Genomic DNA, 20441 nt, shown 5'->3' with positions numbered 1-20441 from the left:
ATTATCATTCATATCCATTCATTTTTTTAGTTACTAATATTGATCAGAATGTTGGTTGAGAATCTTACAAAAATCCTAACAGAAAATAATAAGAAAACGAACCTTTATTCAATTTATAATATGCTGCTTATAATTTGCTTAAAATTGTTAAGCCAAATAAACCTTTACATGATTTTGTATTTAAATAACAGTGAAAGCCTGTGGTCTGATCTAAACATGAATGGTCAAATGCACAAACATGACAGTATAAAATAAATGTTCTGCATCAAGGATGGGAACGAGATTCTGAAATGTTTTTGTTTTTTTTGTAAATAAGAGTAATATTCATTATAATAGTGTTCGTGGTGTTCGTATCCCATATTGCTTTTAAATACAGGTGAATCTCAATGAATTAGAATATCAATAAAAAGTTGATTTATTTTAGTAATTCAATACAAAAAGTGAAACTCGTATATTATATAGATTCATCACGCACAGACTGATATAATGACTGATATATAAAGTGTTTATTTCTTAAAATTTTGATGATTATGGTTTACAATTAATGAAAACCCAAAAATCATTATCTCAGAAACTTTGAATATTACATAAGACCAATAAAAAGAAATTACTAATAATAAAAAAGATTGTTAACACATTAATATTGGACTACTAAAAAGTATGAAAATGTCAGAACTCAAAACTAGGTCGGGGCTCCCTTTGCATGAATCACTAGAGTGGCATGTGAGGCGATCGGTGACGCTGCTGACTTGTTATGGAAGCCCAGGTTGTTTTGGTAGCAGCCTTTAGCTTTTCTACGTTGTTGGGTCTAAAGTATCTACCTAGATTCTCCATGGGGTTTAGGTCAAGTGAGTTTGCTGGCCAATCAAGCACATTGATACAATGGTCCTTAAACCAGCTATTAGTACTTTTGGCAGTGTGGGCAGGTGCCAAGTCCTTTTGGAAATTGAAATTAGCATCTCCATAAAGCTGGCCAGCAGAGGGAAGCATGAAGCGCTCTAAAACTTCCTGGTAGACGGCTGTGCTGACCTTGGATTTGATAAAACACAGTGGACCAACACCAGCAGACCACCACTGACTGTGCAAACTTTACACTGGACATCAAGCAACTTGGATTCTATGCCTCTCTTCCTCTGGGACTCTGGGACCTTGATTTCTAAATGAAATGCAAAATTTTCTTTCATCTGAAAATACAACTTTGGCCCACTGAGCAACAGTCAACTGTCTGATGAATCTATATAATATACAAGTTCCACTTTTTGTATTGAATTACTAAAATAAATACAACATTTTATGATATTCAAATTTATTTGGATGCACCTAAATTCATATAATTCATAATTTTGTTATTAAATATTCATCTTTGCTCATTTTTATGTCAGTGAATTCAAATGTCGGTCAAAAATCTTCTTAGTTAGCAAACAAGCTAATTTGCCCAATAGCTAGTCAGCAAGCACTATTATTAGCATAATAATATCTGATATTACAGTTACTGGTAATATCAAAGTCACTGGTTGGTCGGTGTGCGTGGGTGGGAATGTGCACGTCTACGTGTATTTGAAGCTTCACTGCTTCTGGAAATACTGTGTTTGGCCAGAAGACCAACTTTCAAGAATTTCCTAAATGTATTTTAAAGACTTTCACAGAGTTAGCTGACGACCTGCTGGAACACCTGACCCATGAGGAATGAAAAAGGACAGAGAGAAGTGTCTGTGCATGACTGCTTCAGATTCTTCTGAAATAGAAACGAGAGAGAGAGAGAGAGAGAGAGAGAGAGAGAGAGAGAGAGAGAAAGAGAGAGAGGGAGAGCGTGTGTGTGTGTGTGTGTGTGTGTGTGTGTAGAAAGTATAGAAAGACCAACTATCAGTGTGTAAAATACATTGAAGACCACTCTTAAGATTTTGAGCAGCTGGGACATGTCTGGTGTTTTAAAATGTCTTCTAATATGTTTGCTGGAGCTACCAGGCTGATGTAGTCATGGAATCTATACAAAGCTATATATTTGTGTATATAACACCTAAGAGCACCTATAAAGATCTATTGTACCAGATTTCAAGAAGCAGTTTATCTTTTCTAGTGCAGATTTCTAAAGTTAATTTCTAAAGGAGACTTAATACTGTTCTGGCAGAACAGAAAAAATCAGAAAAAATCAGAATGTTGACAATATTCAAACACCTTTATTTGTAATATAACAATAACTCTGTATGGTATTTTAAAGGTGGGCTTATAAGTTATATGAATAATACAGAACTGGTAGAGTTTAACATTACACACTGCATCTTTAATATATATTTTTATTAAAACTCCAATGAAAACATTAACAAGTTTCCCCCACCTCTTTGATTTATATTATTAATCTGTGGTGATGAACAGAGCTGTTCTGGCAGCAGGTCGAGCTAATTACACAAAGAAAAAGTGTAAAATAACAGATAAATCAGATAAAGTCTATTCAGTTCATCTAAGAACTTCTTATCTTTTACATCATTTTTACAAGACTCTGAACAATCGACTTTACAAACAGAACCTTTAATGCAATGTATCACATTTGATACAATGTGGTAATGCATGTACTGGACAACCCACTACACACACATAACTTACACAACACACACATTCATCGCTTCTACAATCATTGCCAAAGGGCAAGTTGGGTCGGGCCTTGCCTCATATGTACACACACATCCGATTGTATGGATGTCTTTGTGCATAGTGTGTGTGCATAGAGTGTGATTGAGGGACTCCAGTGTTATGTGGTTTAGCAGCTTTTTCTTCATTCCATAGATGCTTTTCATCATTTGCTCTGTTCCATCAGCAGCATTAGCTCATGGGCTTCTCCTCATGTGCAAATAGGAGCACAAATGAACTTTTAAAAGCACTTGTGTTTTGCAAAGTAATTATAAATATTAATTTGCCCAGAGATTAAGAGACCATCGCACCAAGGTATCATGTAGCCATTTTCAGATGCAGGCTGGGTGATGAAAATTTGGCTTTATATCACACCACCAACTTTGCATAATTGTCATAGGTCCGGACCAGGAGTGCAGCTAGGTATTTTTCCATCCTAGCGAATGTCCAAAATGTGAATTTGTACAATAATCACTTATCTATCTTCCAAATATAATATAATTTTTTCCAAGACAAAAAATATCATCCACATACACAAGTCATAATACATATTGATTTCGGCTTCTGTTACAAGGACAAAATGACTACCTACATCAAAAAAGCAGAAATACAATTAGGCCTGTCTCGAAGATTCCCCCAGATGGAACACCACCTGGGTCTGTTCCCCAACAGGGAATAGTGTTTCTATGGGGGAGGATTTCTAGAACCTTCTAATTGCTTCCTGGTAGGCAAAAAAATGGGTGTCTCTCTCTGGCACAAGTGATGCCTGTTTAGCACAATCAGAATGCTGAGAACTCACTTGGGATTTTGTATTGAAGAAAATTCTGCAGCATTTTAAGATTATTATAATATTTTTTTAAGGGGGATGCAATGAACTTCCACAATTATCGTTATTATTGTATATAATCATAATAATTAAAATAATAATAATAATAATAATAATAATAATACTTCTTTAATGTAATTAAAATGCATTTTTTCTAATATATAATCTCCCCACTTGATATATGTATATCTATAAATGTATAAATACATATATAGGAGCATCTGTCATCATTTACATATACCTTATCTATCCATAATAGTTAAGCGGGCGGGGGGCGTGTACAAATATTATCCCTTCGTGACGTGACTGCAAACCCCGCCCCCCTACCCTGTGTTTCTTCGTTGTAAGACATCACGCCACTGGCAAAGCCACGCCCCCCCCGCCCCACCCGGCGCGCGCTTCCCTCATGAGATGGATGAGGTTGGATGCAGAGCAGCTCTTTGACTGTACCAGGACACTCAGAAGGAACTGCTACTGTAAGGAAGGAAAGCCGTACAAGATAGGCGTACTGTAATATATATTAGCGGTACATTTACAAAAATAAATTAGAAATACATTGAATAATTCGAATAAATAAACCTGTTGAGCGCGTGGGAAGATGCTGCTGAGGGAAAGCTGCGGTGTAGTTTTGAGCTGCATTGTGCTCGGATTCATCTCTCTGCCTTTAAACCGTGAGTACCATTTAATTAGCTGTTAATACTAGTGCCTTATTAATAACTTTTTATAGATATATGACTATGTACTAATAGTTAATGAAATACATATACTATAATGCTGCATGTTGATACTTTTGATTGTGGTAACTGTATTTCTACATTAATTCGATCAGAGCACTTAGGGATTAAATCTACAGAGAAAAGATCCATCATTTATTGTTTACAACACAGTCACAATGAAAATGTGCTTCAAGGGACATTCTCATTAAACTATGCTTTGGGGGTTAATGTTAAAACCTTATGAAAATCAGCCTTAGACTGGAATGAATGGGATTCAGATGGACAGATCTCATTGGCTAGACAGCGGCAGCACGTGACAGCTCATCCAATGAGGAAGAAGGCCCTGGTTTGGTTGTGTTAAGCATGATGCATGGACAACCAGTGGGTGTGATGGAGACCAGGTTCTCTGTGTCCGGTCTCTATTTCTACAGGAATCATTCGCAGATCAGTAGATCCAGCATTAGTGCCGTATATACATGGCATTTGTGCAGTGTCAGTATCTTAATATTAAAGCTCTTTTTTTTAAACATTTTTTAACATTTTATGCATTGCAATTATCTCATTCATACAACTGAGCACCAATGGGGTTAAGAGGCCCAGGACTGGCAGGTTGGTGTGGCTGAGATTTAAATTCATGACCTTCAGATTCAAAGTCTTAACCACTGAGCTACGACTTTGTTTTAAGCATCAGTTGCTCCAGTAGTTACTGTACCACCCAGATAATGCGCTGTCATTGCTTTATTGCTATTCATTCTCTCTCTCTGTCTCTAAAAACCTGTTTTGTCATCTGTAAAAGAAGTTGACAGACTTGTCTGAGCAGTGCTTCCACTTCAAGCATTTCGTTCTTGATGTATTGATAGACAGATACCCAAAACATTACAACACTACAGATGCACTGCCATTCAGAACCTTTTAAATTACATTTCTATAATACAAATCTATAACCATGAGAACAGCTGAGAGTGAACGATACAAGGGATCATTTTTTGGAAAGGAATATTACATGTTTATCGTCATACTGTGAACACACTATAAAAGGGTTAGAGTATGTTTTGCTGTTTTTTTTCTCATGATGGTTATAGAGTGGGTTAGTGGAGCTGTTCTGATTAAAAAAAAAAAAAAAAAAGCCTGTAGTAAAGAGCATGGTTGGGTTTTAAACCTGCCCTGTGGCAGAGAGAAAGACCAGCAGTCCACTTAACATTAACACAGTTCTCATGTAGAGCCATAAAAGGCAGGAGACGAGGCTAAGAGGTTTGTATTGGAAGAAAAATGAGATACAGAAACGATCTCAGACCGCTATAAGTCTGTGATAACTGAGGGCTGCACTGCGATTCTACAGTCACCGTATTGTAACAGTATATAAGTATAAATTTGCGTCTTAAATCAATTTCAATCCTAAATCAGAGATACGGTACTGTACTGTACTAGTCATTCTGATTATGGATTGTTAAGTTACATCACCATTATAATAGAAGAGCTGAGATCAGATATCTCACTGTTGAATATTATAATCTGAATCGTCAGAAAATCTTGATTCATTTTTATTACAGGAGCCTGCAAAGTGATATATTTAAACTTTAAATATCACGTTTTCCGAATGACAAATTTACACACGGACCTGTAGAGTATCATGGAGTTTGCATTGAGGAGTTGTTTATTTAGTATTTTCCTGAAAAATCTCCATTACTGCTTTCAGGCATTCAGTATAAAAATGCGAGAACAAAAAAAGTATTAAAATTAATAAAAATGAGAGCACATCTTGCTGTGCTGGGTTACGATTGCCAAAATACGAGGGCACCAAAAATAACCTTATAAAGTGTTTTGTCTTTAAGGAACAAATAAAAGCTTTTATCACTCCAAGGTTTTAGAAGCTATTTTGGGTTAGTTGAGTTTTCTTGTTTACTTCAATTTAAGACACAGCAGTGTCTTGCCAGCATGGCGTGGTTCTAGTAGGTATGCAAAAATATCTCCTGTTGACGTAGATAAAGTCTGAATGGCGTGTGGAAATTTTGAATTGTAGAAAGAGCGCTCTGTTTATTTTTGACATTTTGTTAAGAACCAGTTTTAGTAACAAACAAAAAAATATAAACCCTCGGACAAGCCCATTTTTACAATAGCACCTTTATGTTAACCAGGTGTGAGTGGAAGTAAAAAAAAAAAGAAACACCGAATGTTTTGTAAGTGACAGCAGAATGCTAAAATTCGTTGACTCAGGTGTAACGTTGCACATTATACAGACTGAAATATTATCTGTAGAAGAAATCTGCCGCTCTAAATGTACTTCATATCTAAAGGTTAGAGCTTATACTGTAGATGATATGTATTTTTTGTTTTGTTTTTTTATGAATAGAGGAATGAACCCCCCAGAGTGGGTCAGATGTGGTGGGTGGGAAACTATTTTTAACCTTTTGCTTCCTGTGTGAGTTATAATCTGGAACTTTTTACCCTTTTTCTCTTTCTCTCAATGTCTCTTCCTCAAGTCTATAAAAGTAGTTTTGCCATGCAAATTCTCCACCAGAAGAGGACAACCCTGGGATCCACATTTCTGCTTTTTAGCGTTATCCTGGTGTGTTGCAATAATGTTTTTTTTATCATTGCAAAACCATTCTGACTAATAACCTGTCTATTGGCAGTTGCCTGAGATTTTACAGGCTGCAACATTGCTACAGCATTTGTCAGTTCCCGATACTGTTTTTATCCCTGTCTTTCCCCACCTCCTCCATTGTCTGCGTAGTATTTGAATTATGCAGAGCATCCTCTGAGACCAATGAGCAACTGGTGGTGTGATTACTAAACTCCTCCTCTCAGCATTAGTCTTAAAGAGGCAGGCAAAAGTGTCATCAGCTGAAGCAACAATTATATTAGTATTGTTAAAACCACACACACACACACACACACACACACACACACACAGGATGTTGTTGTAACCTGGGTATGTCTAACCTGTACTATGAGCAATACCCAGATTTACCCTCATTCCCCTTTTCTCATCTTCTACTCATTTCATGAGACTGGGTTTTTTTGGGTTTTTCCTCTCCCTCTTTCTCGGCCATATCTATCTATTAATCTATTTATGAGTTTTTCTTCATTGTTTTCCAGTATTTTATTTCACCTGTCATACCTTGCTACCTGGTTACATTATAACCACATCTAAAAAAACCATTACAGGGTGTGTATAGGGTGTGCGTATGTCTGAACTTCAAAATCATTCGAGTGTACACAATGCATGTTATCTGTTCAGATAAATTTTGCGGCGCTTCCCATGATACAGGTTTGTGATGTGGGTAATCATTAACCGTTAAACCGTCATTAGACCTTGAGAGCTTCCTAGATGTTTTTTATTTTTTTTATTTTTTTAAAATAAGTAGAAAATATTCTTCTCAGTGTTTTTTTTTTCTTCTTTACGATAATAATGATTTCCATTCATCCCGCTGTTATTATAATTATTATTATTGTTAACCGATACCTTAGAAACAAACCTTTGCTTTACAATATTCTATTGAAGCTGCTTAAATGCAATTTTTCAGGGACAGAAATCATATATTTGGTTCTTAGAACAAAGATTCTTAGCTTTGCTGGGTTTCTTTAAAATTCATTAGTTCAGCAGAGGGATTCGGGTTGATTCAAGAAAGTGCGATGTTTTGATAGCAGGTCACCTCTCATACAGCACAGGATTAAAAAATGACGAACCGTACCTTTAATTTTTCTCTTTTTGCTGTGCTTCAGGTGTGGCTGCATGTAACGAGCGTCAGTTTAAATGTGGGAACGAAAAATGCATCACAACCCGCTGGGTGTGTGATGGGATGGACGACTGCGGAGATGGAACCGACGAGCTCGCTGCCACCTGCGGTAAATCATACACACTATTGTCACAAATAGATCTCACTGCAATGCTCTTTAAATTTATACCTGCATTCAACAATTACTCTTTTAACAATGTCCAGCTGAGAAGCAATGTCTGCCGTCGGAGTTCACCTGCAGTGAGAACCCTGTTGAGTGCATTTCCTCAAGTTGGCGTTGTGACGGAAAGGCCGACTGTAATAATGGAGCGGATGAGCTGGGCTGCGGTATGCTGTGATCCATTATGTCGTATTATAACTATTTAATCGCACGTATACATTTGAGATGTTTCAGTCATGCGGGTCAAATTTGGTCCTGTTTCTGGATCATTGTCATTTAGCTTACTTATGTAAGTACTCATTATGTAAGTACTCATTATGTAATTATAGGTTTAAATCAAAATCCCAAAGAAGTACAGTACTTTTTTTCTGCCAAAGTGCAGACACTTTGTTTCGATTGGCTGGAACGCTTTTGGCCTGCTTGGTAACTTGAGCATAAATATTATACATTTTATGACACGTAACTCTCTTTTATTTGCGCTAATAAGCCTTCTCTACAGCTAGCTAGCTAGATAAATAAAACACCAATACGTAGGTAACACATTCATAATTGTGATCCGAATTTGCAACTGTGTGATTAGCGAATGCTTTTGGAAACGAAATCATTTGTTTCATTTGACAAGTTAACAATAATACAACTATGAATTGTTGAATATAATTTTCTCCGTATTTTAACTCTCCTCAGTCCTGAAAAACTGCACCGCAGGCGAGTTCCGTTGCGCAGACGGCCAGTGCATCTCGTCCTCATTCGTCTGTGACGAGGACGCCGATTGTTCAGACGGGACCGACGAAGCCTCTTGCCCCAAGCCCAGCTGTATAGCTGGTTCTTTCCAATGCAACGACTCGGTGTGTGTTCCTCAGCTGTGGGCTTGTGATGGAGACGCAGACTGTGCAGACGGCTCTGATGAGTGGAGTGAGCACTGCGGGGAGAAATCACCTCCGAACATCTGCAATGGTCAGGAGTTTCAGTGCAGCAACGGACAGTGCGTACACAACATGTGGCGGTGCGACGGAGGCTTCGACTGCATCGACCACTCGGACGAAGCCAACTGCAGTGAGTTCAAGTCTGAGAATATGATTTAAGCATAAAAAAAAATTAAAAACTCTGTTTGTACTTGTTCTTTGTTGTGAGCATGTTTGCTTTCTAAAAGGTCGTTCAAGAAAACATTCAAGTAACCCTGTACATATTTGTTTTCACCGCTAGCTGTGGCCACATGCCGACCCGACGAGTTCCAGTGCAACGACGGTAGCTGTATTCCCGGCATCCGCCAGTGCGATGGCGAGTACCACTGCAAAGACCTGAGTGATGAAAACGATTGTGCCACTGGTGAGCTCATTTTCCCACATTTTTCTTTTCCTAAACAGTAATAGATACCACGGGTTGATATTTAATGCTCCTGCTTCTCTGCAGTAAGTAAATGCGACGGTCCGGACACTTTTCAGTGTCGCAGCGGAGAGTGCATCAGCATCGATAAAGTGTGCAACAAGCAGCGTGACTGTAGGGACATGTCTGACGAGCCCATCAAAGAGTGCAGTGAGTGCAAGCTTTATATAACCATTCACACACCAAAGTGTCCTAGTGTCCTTGTCTGTTAGTTAACAACCTCATATGTGTTTTGGATGTGTGGCTTTTCGGCTGCATTTGTTTGAATTGTGAGTTTCAGTGCTGCTAACGCCTGCCGAAATCGCTTTGAATAAATGGAAAACGTGTCAATTACTAAATAAACAGACCCTTTTTTTTTTTTTATTTGTTTTCTCTTCAGATATCAATGAGTGCCTTGAAAATAATGGGGGCTGCTCTCATACCTGTAAAGACCTGAAGATCGGATATGAGTGCCTCTGCCCTTCCGGGTACCGCCTGGTGGACCATAAACGGTGTGAAGGTAATGGCAGTGTTCTATCAGTCCACATTTGAGATCCATAATATTAAAAATCAGCCATGATTGAAATTGCTTCAGTGTTGCTCCACAGGTTTCTGCTAATTCTTTATTAAATTTAACAGCGAATAAATCAGGACGTTGTGTTTTTGAGCGTGAAAACAACAAAATGAAGAGGTTTCTCTAGGATTTTCATTTGACATCAACTTTGTTTTCTGCTTCAGACATTGACGAGTGTGCTGACCCTGAGACTTGCTCTCAGGTGTGCCTGAATCTTGTGGGCAGCTACAAGTGTGATTGTAAGGAGGGCTACGAGATGGACCCCATGACCAGAGAATGCAAAGCTGTTTCTGGTATGTCTTCATTTAGACATTTTCACAATTGCACATAATACAGGAGTAGTTATGTTTATTGACAATAGAACCGGAAATCATTTGACACCTACCGAAAACCATTAAATTGTCCTAGTAAGAAGTAGCAAAATACTGAGTACTGCAACTATAAAAATTAGGAGGATTGGGGTCAGTTTGAAACATGTATAAGGGAAGTGATCACTAGCTGGCAAACGGTGTGTGTTACTAAAATATAAAGAATATATACTTACCTTTGCAGGTAACATTCCGTACTTGTACTTCACCAACCATCACGAGGTAAGAAAGATGACACTCGATAAGAAGGAGTACACGTGTCTGATCCCGCAACTGAAGAATGTGGTGGCACTCGACATGGATGTGTCCAGTGGGACGATCTTCTGGTCCGATCTCTTCCACAAAAAGATCTACAGGTGAGCGAGTTTTATCGCATCGAGTAAGGAAAGCAATGGAGGAATAGCTTGTATAATGTCATTTGTAAAAATGAAAAAAAAGCTCAACGACCATCAACACTCATCAAATCATAACTTTATCTTTTCAGATCATTTTAAATGTGAATTCGTTCAACTGGTTCATATCATTCCCACGTTTCTGGTCATTAATCTATGAAAAATGTTTCAATCAACAAGCTTCACTAGTTTGTTTAAAGGAATAGATCAGACTGGCGAGCCCTGAATGTTTTTTACAGATCCACAATGCAAAATTGAGCTTTATTTGCTTATTCAAATTTAACACACTTTGATTTATTTTTCAAATTCTGCATTTGTACTTGATGGAATAAACACAGTGTCAGATGCACATTTGACCATTTTGGAGCAGTTCAAGTAAATTTCTGGTTATAAAACACTTTTTCTTCTTTCCTAGCTCTCCCATAGACAAGGCTGCTTATCCATCCAACCACATCACCCTGATCGGCAACCAAAACTCCTCTCCTGGAGGCTTGGCTGTCGACTGGATACATGGCAACATCTACTGGACCGACAGTTATTCTCAGAGCATTTCTGTGGCCAAAAAGGACGGGTCCAACCAAAAGACTCTTATCAGAGACGGGTTGGATAAACCACACGCTATTGTTTTAGATCCAGAGCGCAAGTAAGTTACTGTTCAAGAGCTATAACATTTCCCTTTATATAAGTGGTCCCCAACCCCCAGGCCGCGGACTGGGTCGCACAGTCAAAATACATAACTTACATTATTTCCATTTTTATTGATCATCTGATTCTGAACGATGTTTTATTTTGGAAAATTACCGGATTCTCTTCGCCACATCTGTCTATGACTCACTCTTGATGCATGTCATGATGCCTCGGTCACATGTCTTACCTACATCCACTACCTTCCTAAAGGAGCTGCTCCGGCCGCTAACACATAATACATTAGCGCTAAATTGAAACCCCCAAGCTCGCAAAATGAACAAAAAACCAACACAGTGGATTCACGTTTATTATTATATTTAGAAAATACCAGTTTTTATGCCGGTCATATCATTTTGTTTTGTTGTATTTTTTTCTGCCACACCTTAAAGGCCGGTCTGTGAAAATATTGTCTGACATTAATCCGGTCCATGGCACAAAAAAGGTTGGGGACCGCTGCTCTATATCATTAAATGCGATGAGTGACTTGATAAAGCAGTCTTTCCTAACACACCCGATCCAGTTCCATGAGCTGGATCAGGTTTTTTGGGAGCTGAGGAAACTCAAAACTGTGTGAGAATGCCATTGGAGAGCCCCTTGGTCTATTAGGTTAATGGCTTGTGTATTTTTTGCCACTGTAGCTTCATGTACTGGACCGACTGTGGAAATAAGGCCAAAATAGAGAAGAGTGGTTTGAACGGGGCAGATCGTACTGCTCTGGTCACTGACAACATTGTTTGGCCCAACGGCATCACATTAGGTGAGTAAGCATTTTGCGTTTACTTTAGACCTTAATCATACAATGCCATAATCGAATGAATGCTCTATTGTAGTCTTGTTTTAAGTACTCTATAACGATGATCTGTATTATATTGAGTACTGCTTCTGGCCTCGTTCTGGCTTTGGAAGTACATCTGAAACGGGAGTTTTACATGAAATGGTACATGACAGTCTGCAATATGAATATCTATGTGTTTATGTTCAGACTTGATGAACCAGCGGCTGTACTGGCTGGACTCTACACTGCACACACTGTCTAGCGTTGGCGTCGACGGCGGTTTGCGTCATACGCTCATCGTCGATGAGAGGCACCTGGCTTTTCCACTTTCACTGACTGTGTTTGAGGTGCGATCGTGCATGCTGTTTCAAAAGTATATACAATAAATTAAGCTGTGTGTTTAAGAGATGATCAGCAGAATAAAACTTTTACCTCTTAATCCTGAAAAAATTCAATTACAAAATTCAAATTACAGATTTTCTTTTACTTTTTCTGTACTTGTAAAATAATTAAATAAATAAGAGCGACGTCATCAGCTACCGGTCTACAAATATACTCAAGTAAAAGTAAAAAGTAGCTTGTTTGAAATGTACTAATATGTCCTGAGTTGCTTTTGTTTTGTTTTATTTTGTTTTATTTTATTTTTTTTCCAATGAGGGTGGGGTGAGGTATTCTAGATTATTTAAAAAAAAAAAGAACAAGGGGATAAAAATCACAAACTTTCTTTCTCGTTCTTTAGTGCGCTTGTTCTTCCACCCATTTTTCCCCATTGCATTATTTATATATTTTTTTATTTTATATTTTTTTACTCTGTAATGGATATGATTTAAAATGTAGTTAAGTACCATACTTCAAACAAAACATACCTAAGTAAAATTAATATTACAGATTTTCAAAACTACTTTCGAAATTAGAATTACACAAACAAACTACTCAATTTCAGTAACGCAAGTAAAGTATTTTTGAGAAATTTATATATTTATTTATGTTAATTAAAAAATTCTAGCTTGTACACTAATGGATTTGTCATACTTATGTACATATTATTGACCCTGACTCTTGCGTTACTCTGTTATACAGGAGAAAGTGTTTTGGACAGACTTGCCGAGCAGAAGCATCCTGAGTGCAAATCGTCTGACGGGAAAAAACATTCTGAAAGTAGTAGAGAACCTGGCGTCTCCCAAGGACATTGTGGTGTTCCACAACTACAAGCAGCCCAACGGTAAGCGATTTCGACCTACAGTCACCCCAGAAGACAACCGAAGTCTCTTCTGCATGTCTCTTTAATTGTTGGTTTGCTCTACAGGTACGAACTGGTGTGAAGCAGGAAACCACGTGAATGGTGGCTGTGAATATTTGTGTCTGCCGGCTCCACGAGTGACTCCACATTCACCAAAATACACATGCACCTGCCCCGATCACAAGATCCTTGGCCCTGACTTGAGAAAGTGTGTGGAAGGTATGTATGCCAATTATGAAAAAGTTCTCAGCAAGAAAGTGTTTTTTTGAAGAATTGCTTCAAAGTATCCTAATGATGGTTTGGCAAGAAATCGACCAGATTACGCCTTCTTTTCAATGTGACCAAAAATCAGTCGGTGTCTGATGTTGCTTATTGTATTGGTCTTGCATTGTATCGGTAACATTTGTAACGAAACACGGCTACAGTTTAGTGGATTTGTGTTCAAGATAAATTGAGGGCATGAAGCATAAATAGGGACTTTAAAATGGTTTATTATACATATGCATATAAAAATGCCATTTACGATTAAATAAATATTTATAAATAAGGTTGTATAACTCGTCATTTGCAGAAAAGCATTATTTGAATAAGACTTTAGACTTTAATAACAATAGAATTGCAATGTTTCCTGAACAACTTTTGACTTTTCAGCAATGTTTTACATGTTTCCACAGTTGTAAAGCCAGTAACAACGTCAGCAGTGGTTCCACCTGCAGTTCCAGCTAGTACTCCATCAAAACAACCTGACATACAAACCACCACATCAACAACCAGAAGTACAGGCTCCATGACTTCCTCAGACGCTGCTGGGTCTCGAAAGAATGCCCCCGCAACCGAGACTGAGATCAAAGCTCAGGAAGGTAAAAGACACTTTTTAAATGTGCGTGTGATACGGAGCTACTCGGTGCCATGCGGAATGCATGTCATTGTTGTAAGTGCTATTTTTTCTTTTTTTTCTGTAGGATCAAACGATGTGTACGTTGCAGTCTCCAGCCCGTCGCAACACTCAGTCGCTCTCTACATCATCCTTCCCATAGGTCTGTACATGATCTTAATGCTGGATATATAAGAAATTAATAAGAAAATATATATATTCATGTAGTCTATACAAACTTTTTTCCTCGTTTTCTTATGCTGCTCAGTGGCGATATGCCTGACTGCATTTGGCGCCATGCTGCTGTGGCGTCATTGGAGACTGAAGAACACCAACACCATCCACTTTGATAACCCTGTGTACCAGAAAACTACAGAGGACCAGGTGCACATCTGCAGGAGTCAAAGCCAAGACGGTTACGTCTACCCTCCAGTAAGATCGCAGAATTGTCTCAATTGTCACAAGGTTGCAATTTACTGTAAAAACAGAACAAAAAAAAGTTGAACTATAGTAAGATTTATGGTAATATAGTAATTATGTTTAGTTTACAGTAAGGTACTATGTTTCAAATCTCATCAATGAATCAAACACCCCCATTTATTTGTTTTTTTTTTCAGCACCAGATGTTGTCTTTGGATGATGAGGATGAGGACATTGCATAATGGTTCTCTCAGAAAAACACAAACAACCCAACAGGAGGTCAAATCCGAACAACAAAAGTGTCTCAAAGTTTAGCAGGAACTTTAGCTGCTGCTCACATATTTTGAGGTTGTTTTTTTTTTTTTTGCTGCACAAATCTGAATGTGAACGAAAAATCCACAAATGAAGCATGGGCACAGAAGAATGTCATCATCCCTAATTTATAAAAAAAAAAAAAAAAAAAAAATGACCACTAAATATTTAACAATATTTTAAAGCTTTTGGACCAAAGTCCTGACAGCCATCAGATTTCCACGTCTTTTGCAGATGCATGTTTACGCGATAAGCAACAGGTCTTGCAGCCAAAATTACGATAAGATTAAAGCCAGTAAGAATCGAAACTCAAATGAAGGACCTTCGACAGCATTTTCACCTTGAAAGATGATTGTATATGTTTCGGTAAAACTTTTTTGAGAAGCCCCGCGTAAGGACCCGTGTGACACGTTCATACATTTTAAGCAGCAGAATGTACGAAGTGATGAAGAGCCTTTGCTCTGAAAGCATCTCCCGCATATTAAGGGAAGTATATTAAAGAAATACTTCAATATTTTTCGCCGTCATCTGTAAGATATGCGTGATTACGGTTCTCGGTTTTATAAAGAGAACAGAAAATCGAATTCTTATTATTATACAGACTTTGGGAGGTCAGTTGCTGTTATTATTATTACAGATTCGAATGCTATTCTCGATGAAAGATTCTCAAAAACACTTTCGTGCGCGTTACTGATTCCCTCGAAAGCTGAAAATATAATGAAACTCTTGCTTATGATAAATACACACGGAAATGACATACACTACAGCTAAGATTAGAGTTGAATAATGCTGGAGTATTTCTTTAATAGAGCGTGCGAATATTGCACAGTATAAATGTCTGTGGTTGTCCATAGGCATTTATATCGCTACTGAATGCATTGTGTTTATATCATAGCCATCGCTGGGCTTTACAACAAAAGTGTTACCTGTAGTAAGACGTTACTGTAAATAATATTCGCTATGTGGAGTTTTACTTTTCCTTGCACTACAATTTTATTTTTAAAGATTTGGGTTGGATTTTCTGAATGACGAACCAGATTGGAGTACAAATTATTTTTTGCACAGTAAGGAGAGCTCTGGTACAGAAAGTGAAGAGAGATCTGAAGCATCATGAGCCATGACAGCTTTTTTGTTTAATATCCGAAGGTCACGATACTACGATCGCCTTTCCAAAGAACTATTCAGGGAGAATAAAAATAACAAAACACATAAATCAATATAGGTTTGCATTGCTGGCATTTTGCACTTGAAGACAGAACAGCTTGTTACCTCTTGTTGATGAAGAATGCAGATACGGTAGCTTTACGATATTTTGTTGTGAATGACCAACAGCATCTTTGTGCTTTCGGGTAGCTATGTACCTGTAGCGATGTCTTCTGTAGATTAGCTAGATACGTGGCTTATCTGTTTGTTCTCGTTTGAAACATGCCTTACGATGAAAATAATATTTGTTGCCTTAACCCTCAGGTTTCAGAACATACACTTCCTCTATATAACTGGCCAGAAATATACAACCTGATAACTGTTAAATGGGGGACCTTTTTTTTTTTCTTCACAATGATATTTAAGAGCATGTAATCAGCATCAAATCATGTCTATCGACAACGCTGCTGTTTTTTTTTCTTTTGTACACTCCATGAATTGCGCAAATATCTATTTTGAAACAATGCAAATGAAGTCATAACCTGAAGTTAAATGTAAACTGTAAATAACGCCTGTGTATATATATTTTGTGTGTCTTTGTCTTTTTTTTTTTTCTTTTTTTTTGGAGTTTGTATATTTCAAACCACAGATTTGTAAATAGGAAAGAAAGTGCTTTATTTATTGTAACATATCTATATAATGTGTCATTTTGTTTTCTAGCATCTTCATTATTTGGGCTGTTCTTATAACAAGAAATATCGTTCACACTTTATTTAGTCTCTAATCCCCTCTCAGACATAGTTAAGTCGACGGTATCACCCCACTTACTAGGTATAGTACCTTTCTTTTTCTCTGCAATTACTGAAAATACCTGCACTGTTCTAGATTACACGACATGTCATTTAAGACTTTCTTTCTATTTGATAGTGCTTTTCATTTTGTCAAAGTTAAGAGTATAAGTAAATGGACAGGTCCTGTGTGAGAAATTTTCTGAAAGTTCATGAAAATATGGTTCTTTATGTGCCACTATAATCCATATGTAACAACATTGTTGATATTTTGCTTGATGTTAATTGAATATGGGACCAAAACTATCTGATAAAATGGGCCATGCTAACATCCGAAATGTAGTGTGTAAATTTTATCGAAGACGACACTAACAAACTCAGAAACTCATGCAATGTATTGCTCATTATAATATTTGTGCCTTGAAGGGTTGATATTATTATTATTATTACTGTTATGTTTTTGTGTGTCGAAAGTTGCAAAATCTTGAATGAAACAATACACTTGCTTTTGTTGTGTCCCTTGAAAAAAGAAAGATTAGTCCGTCATAGACAACTGCAGTAGATCTGAACTTTTAATAAAGACAAGAAAACAAATGAAGCAAAGAACACAAACTAAATTGTGTTTATTTTCTGTTATTGTTAAATAAATGTTATCTTTTAACATGACCTTTGACGTCTTAATTTATTTTATATTCTAGTTCTTTGAAGGTAAAATTGAAGTGCCGCTTTGAAACCCATCATGCATTTTATAGTTTTTTTATTATTTATATTTTATATTTTATTATTTTTATAGTAGGTTAAAAGGTCGTTTTCTGGCCACATTATAGCGTCGGCTGTATATTTTTAGTTGGTGGTCTGATTTCCAACCAAATAATGTTATAATGTTGCATCTTGCACTATTTGTTATTTTTAATTTTGTAGCTCCAGTGCAAAATCAAAGAAGCAAAATCTGTTCCAATATTGAACACGCCTGGATTATTGAATTTGGTGTAATTCCGACTGTTTTGGAGGAAATTGTGTAAATTGGTTTGGTAGACGTACTATCCCTGTAATCTTTCATCAGCATGTTTGGACACCTAGTGCTTCCTTCAGTGTGTTCCTTGGCTTCGATTAGTGAATTTTGTACTTTTCCATGACGTCACAACTATACACAAATCTAATGGTAAATCTGGAATTTATCTGAAAACTTTCAAACAACACAATGAGCCTCGGCTTGAAGTGAAAGCCACCTGGCAAACCTTTTCAGCTGGAAAGTTCTATCACACAAGCTACAAAGAAGCTCATCTTTCAGGTTTTGTTTAAACACTTTTGTGTACACTTCTACCTGTTTCACAACGTTTTTAGGGCTGAATACTTTAGTTAGTATCAGTAGCACAGAATTACCATCACATACACCAGAAACTCATTCCTTTCTTGAACAGAGTAGAAAACCTTGGCTTCAGCCTAATGGCACCGTGTGAAACGCTAATGAATAATAGAGAGATAAGGGGATGTTGATAAGATAGATGCTGCACCATAGGGACACTCCCAGAAACTCAGAATGATGAATCCCTTTCCACCCACCCCCAACTTTTTCCTCTTCGTAACCAAGAAAACTGTAAAAGAATGTTAATGATAATAGTACAGAGATTTTATAATAATTAAAATGCAATCTAGCACCGGATCCTGAATGAACTGAATCTTTTGGGGTTTTTTTCTGACTAGAATAAGATAGGGCGGAGGGCCAGTGAATCATCACTAAGGGTTTCTCTGTGTGTTTCTTTGGCAAAACATTTTACCAGCATACTCTTGTGTCTCTATTATTCATGAGGTACACATACAATGCCATTAGACTGAACCACAGCTTTTCACTTCGTGCAGAAATGGAAGAGGCTTCACAACTGCTTCTATATTCTATAGCAATTATGTTTGAATCAAAATCCGAATCAGAAAGAGCTTTATTGCCAAGTATGTGTGCACTTACAAGGAATTTGTTTTGGTGACAAGCTTTCAGTTGTACATTTTCTTAAAAAAAAAAAAAAAAAAAAAAATACGTTAAAGCACATTTTTTTTTATAAAGAAAATAAAGAGTATTTTATAAATAGAGAATTATTAGGCAATTAGGGAAGTATACTAATAAAGAAAAATGTGTAAAATTGCTATAAGTATATTCAAAAATTGTTTTAAATTGGTTAATCTCCAAAATAAACATCTTTGTATATCATAGTAAAAATGTTTCATTTTTCACTTTAATCAATTATGATTTTTTTTTTTACTACATAATATTTGGTGAATGCTGTAAATCATTTTAATTCATTAATATTCAATTTAATAGAATTTCTACCCTATTTTTATTTTATCTATCGTGTGCCATGATAAAAAGATCGAAATTTCACTGTAGGTTTTACTGTGAATGGTTGTGGATGTGACGAAATAAAAACGACTTTTAAAACTAACAAAAAAAATGCAACCTAAACAAAAACCTGTCTTGGTCTATTGTCTAGGAAATTATTTCAAAAACATCGACATGCATGAGTCTGGACGGGTCGCTAGCCTTAGCAATGAGCAAATAGACTTGAAAACAAAAGACACATACCCACACATTATGCACTTGTGACGAGTTGGCTATGGCGGTCTGTTTGTCTTTTCTAAGTTGATACTGCTGGACCAATGTGCTTTGTGAAAATGGTCCTGTTTGGAATGTAGTCTGACGAGAATCAAGACTTTCAGGGTTTAGCGAGATGAGTCACACATATTTTCAGATACTGGGTCAACATTCTTTTCAGAAAACTTTTGCCATTCTTGCTAATGGATAAAAAAACCCCAGATACTCAAATTTCCTACACCGTCAGCAGATGTACTGATATACATCAACTCTAAACCCATACAGGTGGATGGTGGCTTCATCTTGTTCAGCATTCCAGAATCATTTAGCATCTGTGGCTTCATTTAAATATTCAAATGTTCTCCTTCGCTGATTGGCCTGTTTCCTGGTCATGGGCAGCTCTTAGCAGTCACGCCACTTTCAAAGGTGTGTGTCATTCACTGCCATGGCAAAACAACACTCACACTTTAGAGATCAGAGATAAAAAAAAAACAACGACTACTAAATAATACAACTTCAGTCTTCATATATTACCCCCCCCCCAAAAATAAATAAATAAATAAATAAATAAACATTGAACGATGATGAGTAAGTGCAATGAATAAAACAATAGCCCTTAGTTGATGTTCACATACTTTTCCCAGAAGAATATTTACCCTAAGCATTGCTGTGAGTTTGTAGTTGCTATAGAGGTGTGGAGTTATGAAAAGCAATCGTGCGCCTGGTGGCCATCCTATAGGGATTGTCAATGCATTCAGGGAAATTGAACTCGACCCCAGCAGCCCGACTGAGACCCGGCTTAAGTTTCAGTGTCTCTGAAATGTTAATTACGGTTTCTATGGGCACACCGGTAAC

The 20441-nt window shown here is 37.1% G+C and overlaps 1 protein-coding gene across 1 annotated transcript; it reads left to right on the top strand.

The window, feature by feature from the left end:
• Positions 1–3859: 3859 nt before the first annotated feature.
• ldlrb (low density lipoprotein receptor b) lies at positions 3860–17668 on the top strand. Its single transcript, XM_046877359.1, has 18 exons — positions 3860–4122; positions 7894–8016; positions 8112–8234; positions 8752–9120; positions 9271–9393; positions 9478–9600; positions 9830–9949; positions 10168–10296; positions 10556–10727; positions 11179–11406; positions 12089–12207; positions 12433–12572; positions 13306–13447; positions 13532–13684; positions 14140–14325; positions 14428–14502; positions 14608–14771; positions 14957–17668. Exons 1-18 carry the CDS (start codon positions 4050–4052, stop codon positions 14999–15001), a joined length of 2607 nt encoding a protein of 868 aa, XP_046733315.1. The 5' UTR covers positions 3860–4049; the 3' UTR covers positions 15002–17668.
• The last annotated feature ends 2773 nt before the right edge of the window (positions 17669–20441 follow it).

This window comes from Silurus meridionalis, chromosome 1 (genome assembly GCF_014805685.1).
Source record: "Silurus meridionalis isolate SWU-2019-XX chromosome 1, ASM1480568v1, whole genome shotgun sequence".
NCBI lineage: Eukaryota > Metazoa > Chordata > Actinopteri > Siluriformes > Siluridae > Silurus > Silurus meridionalis.
This window is presented reverse-complemented; position numbering and strand designations above follow the sequence as displayed.

Excerpts from the sequence above, each read along its gene's own strand:
- ldlrb (XM_046877359.1), top strand. The coding sequence starts at position 4,050 with ATGCTGCTGAGGGAAAGCTGCGGTGTAGTTTTGAGCTGCATTGTGCTC. Across the intron at positions 4,123-7,893 it reads CATCTCTCTGCCTTTAAACC|GTGTGGCTGCATGTAACGAG; the intron begins GTGAGTACCATT and ends GCTGTGCTTCAG. Across the intron at positions 14,326-14,427 it reads TGAGATCAAAGCTCAGGAAG|GATCAAACGATGTGTACGTT; the intron begins GTAAAAGACACT and ends TTTTTTCTGTAG.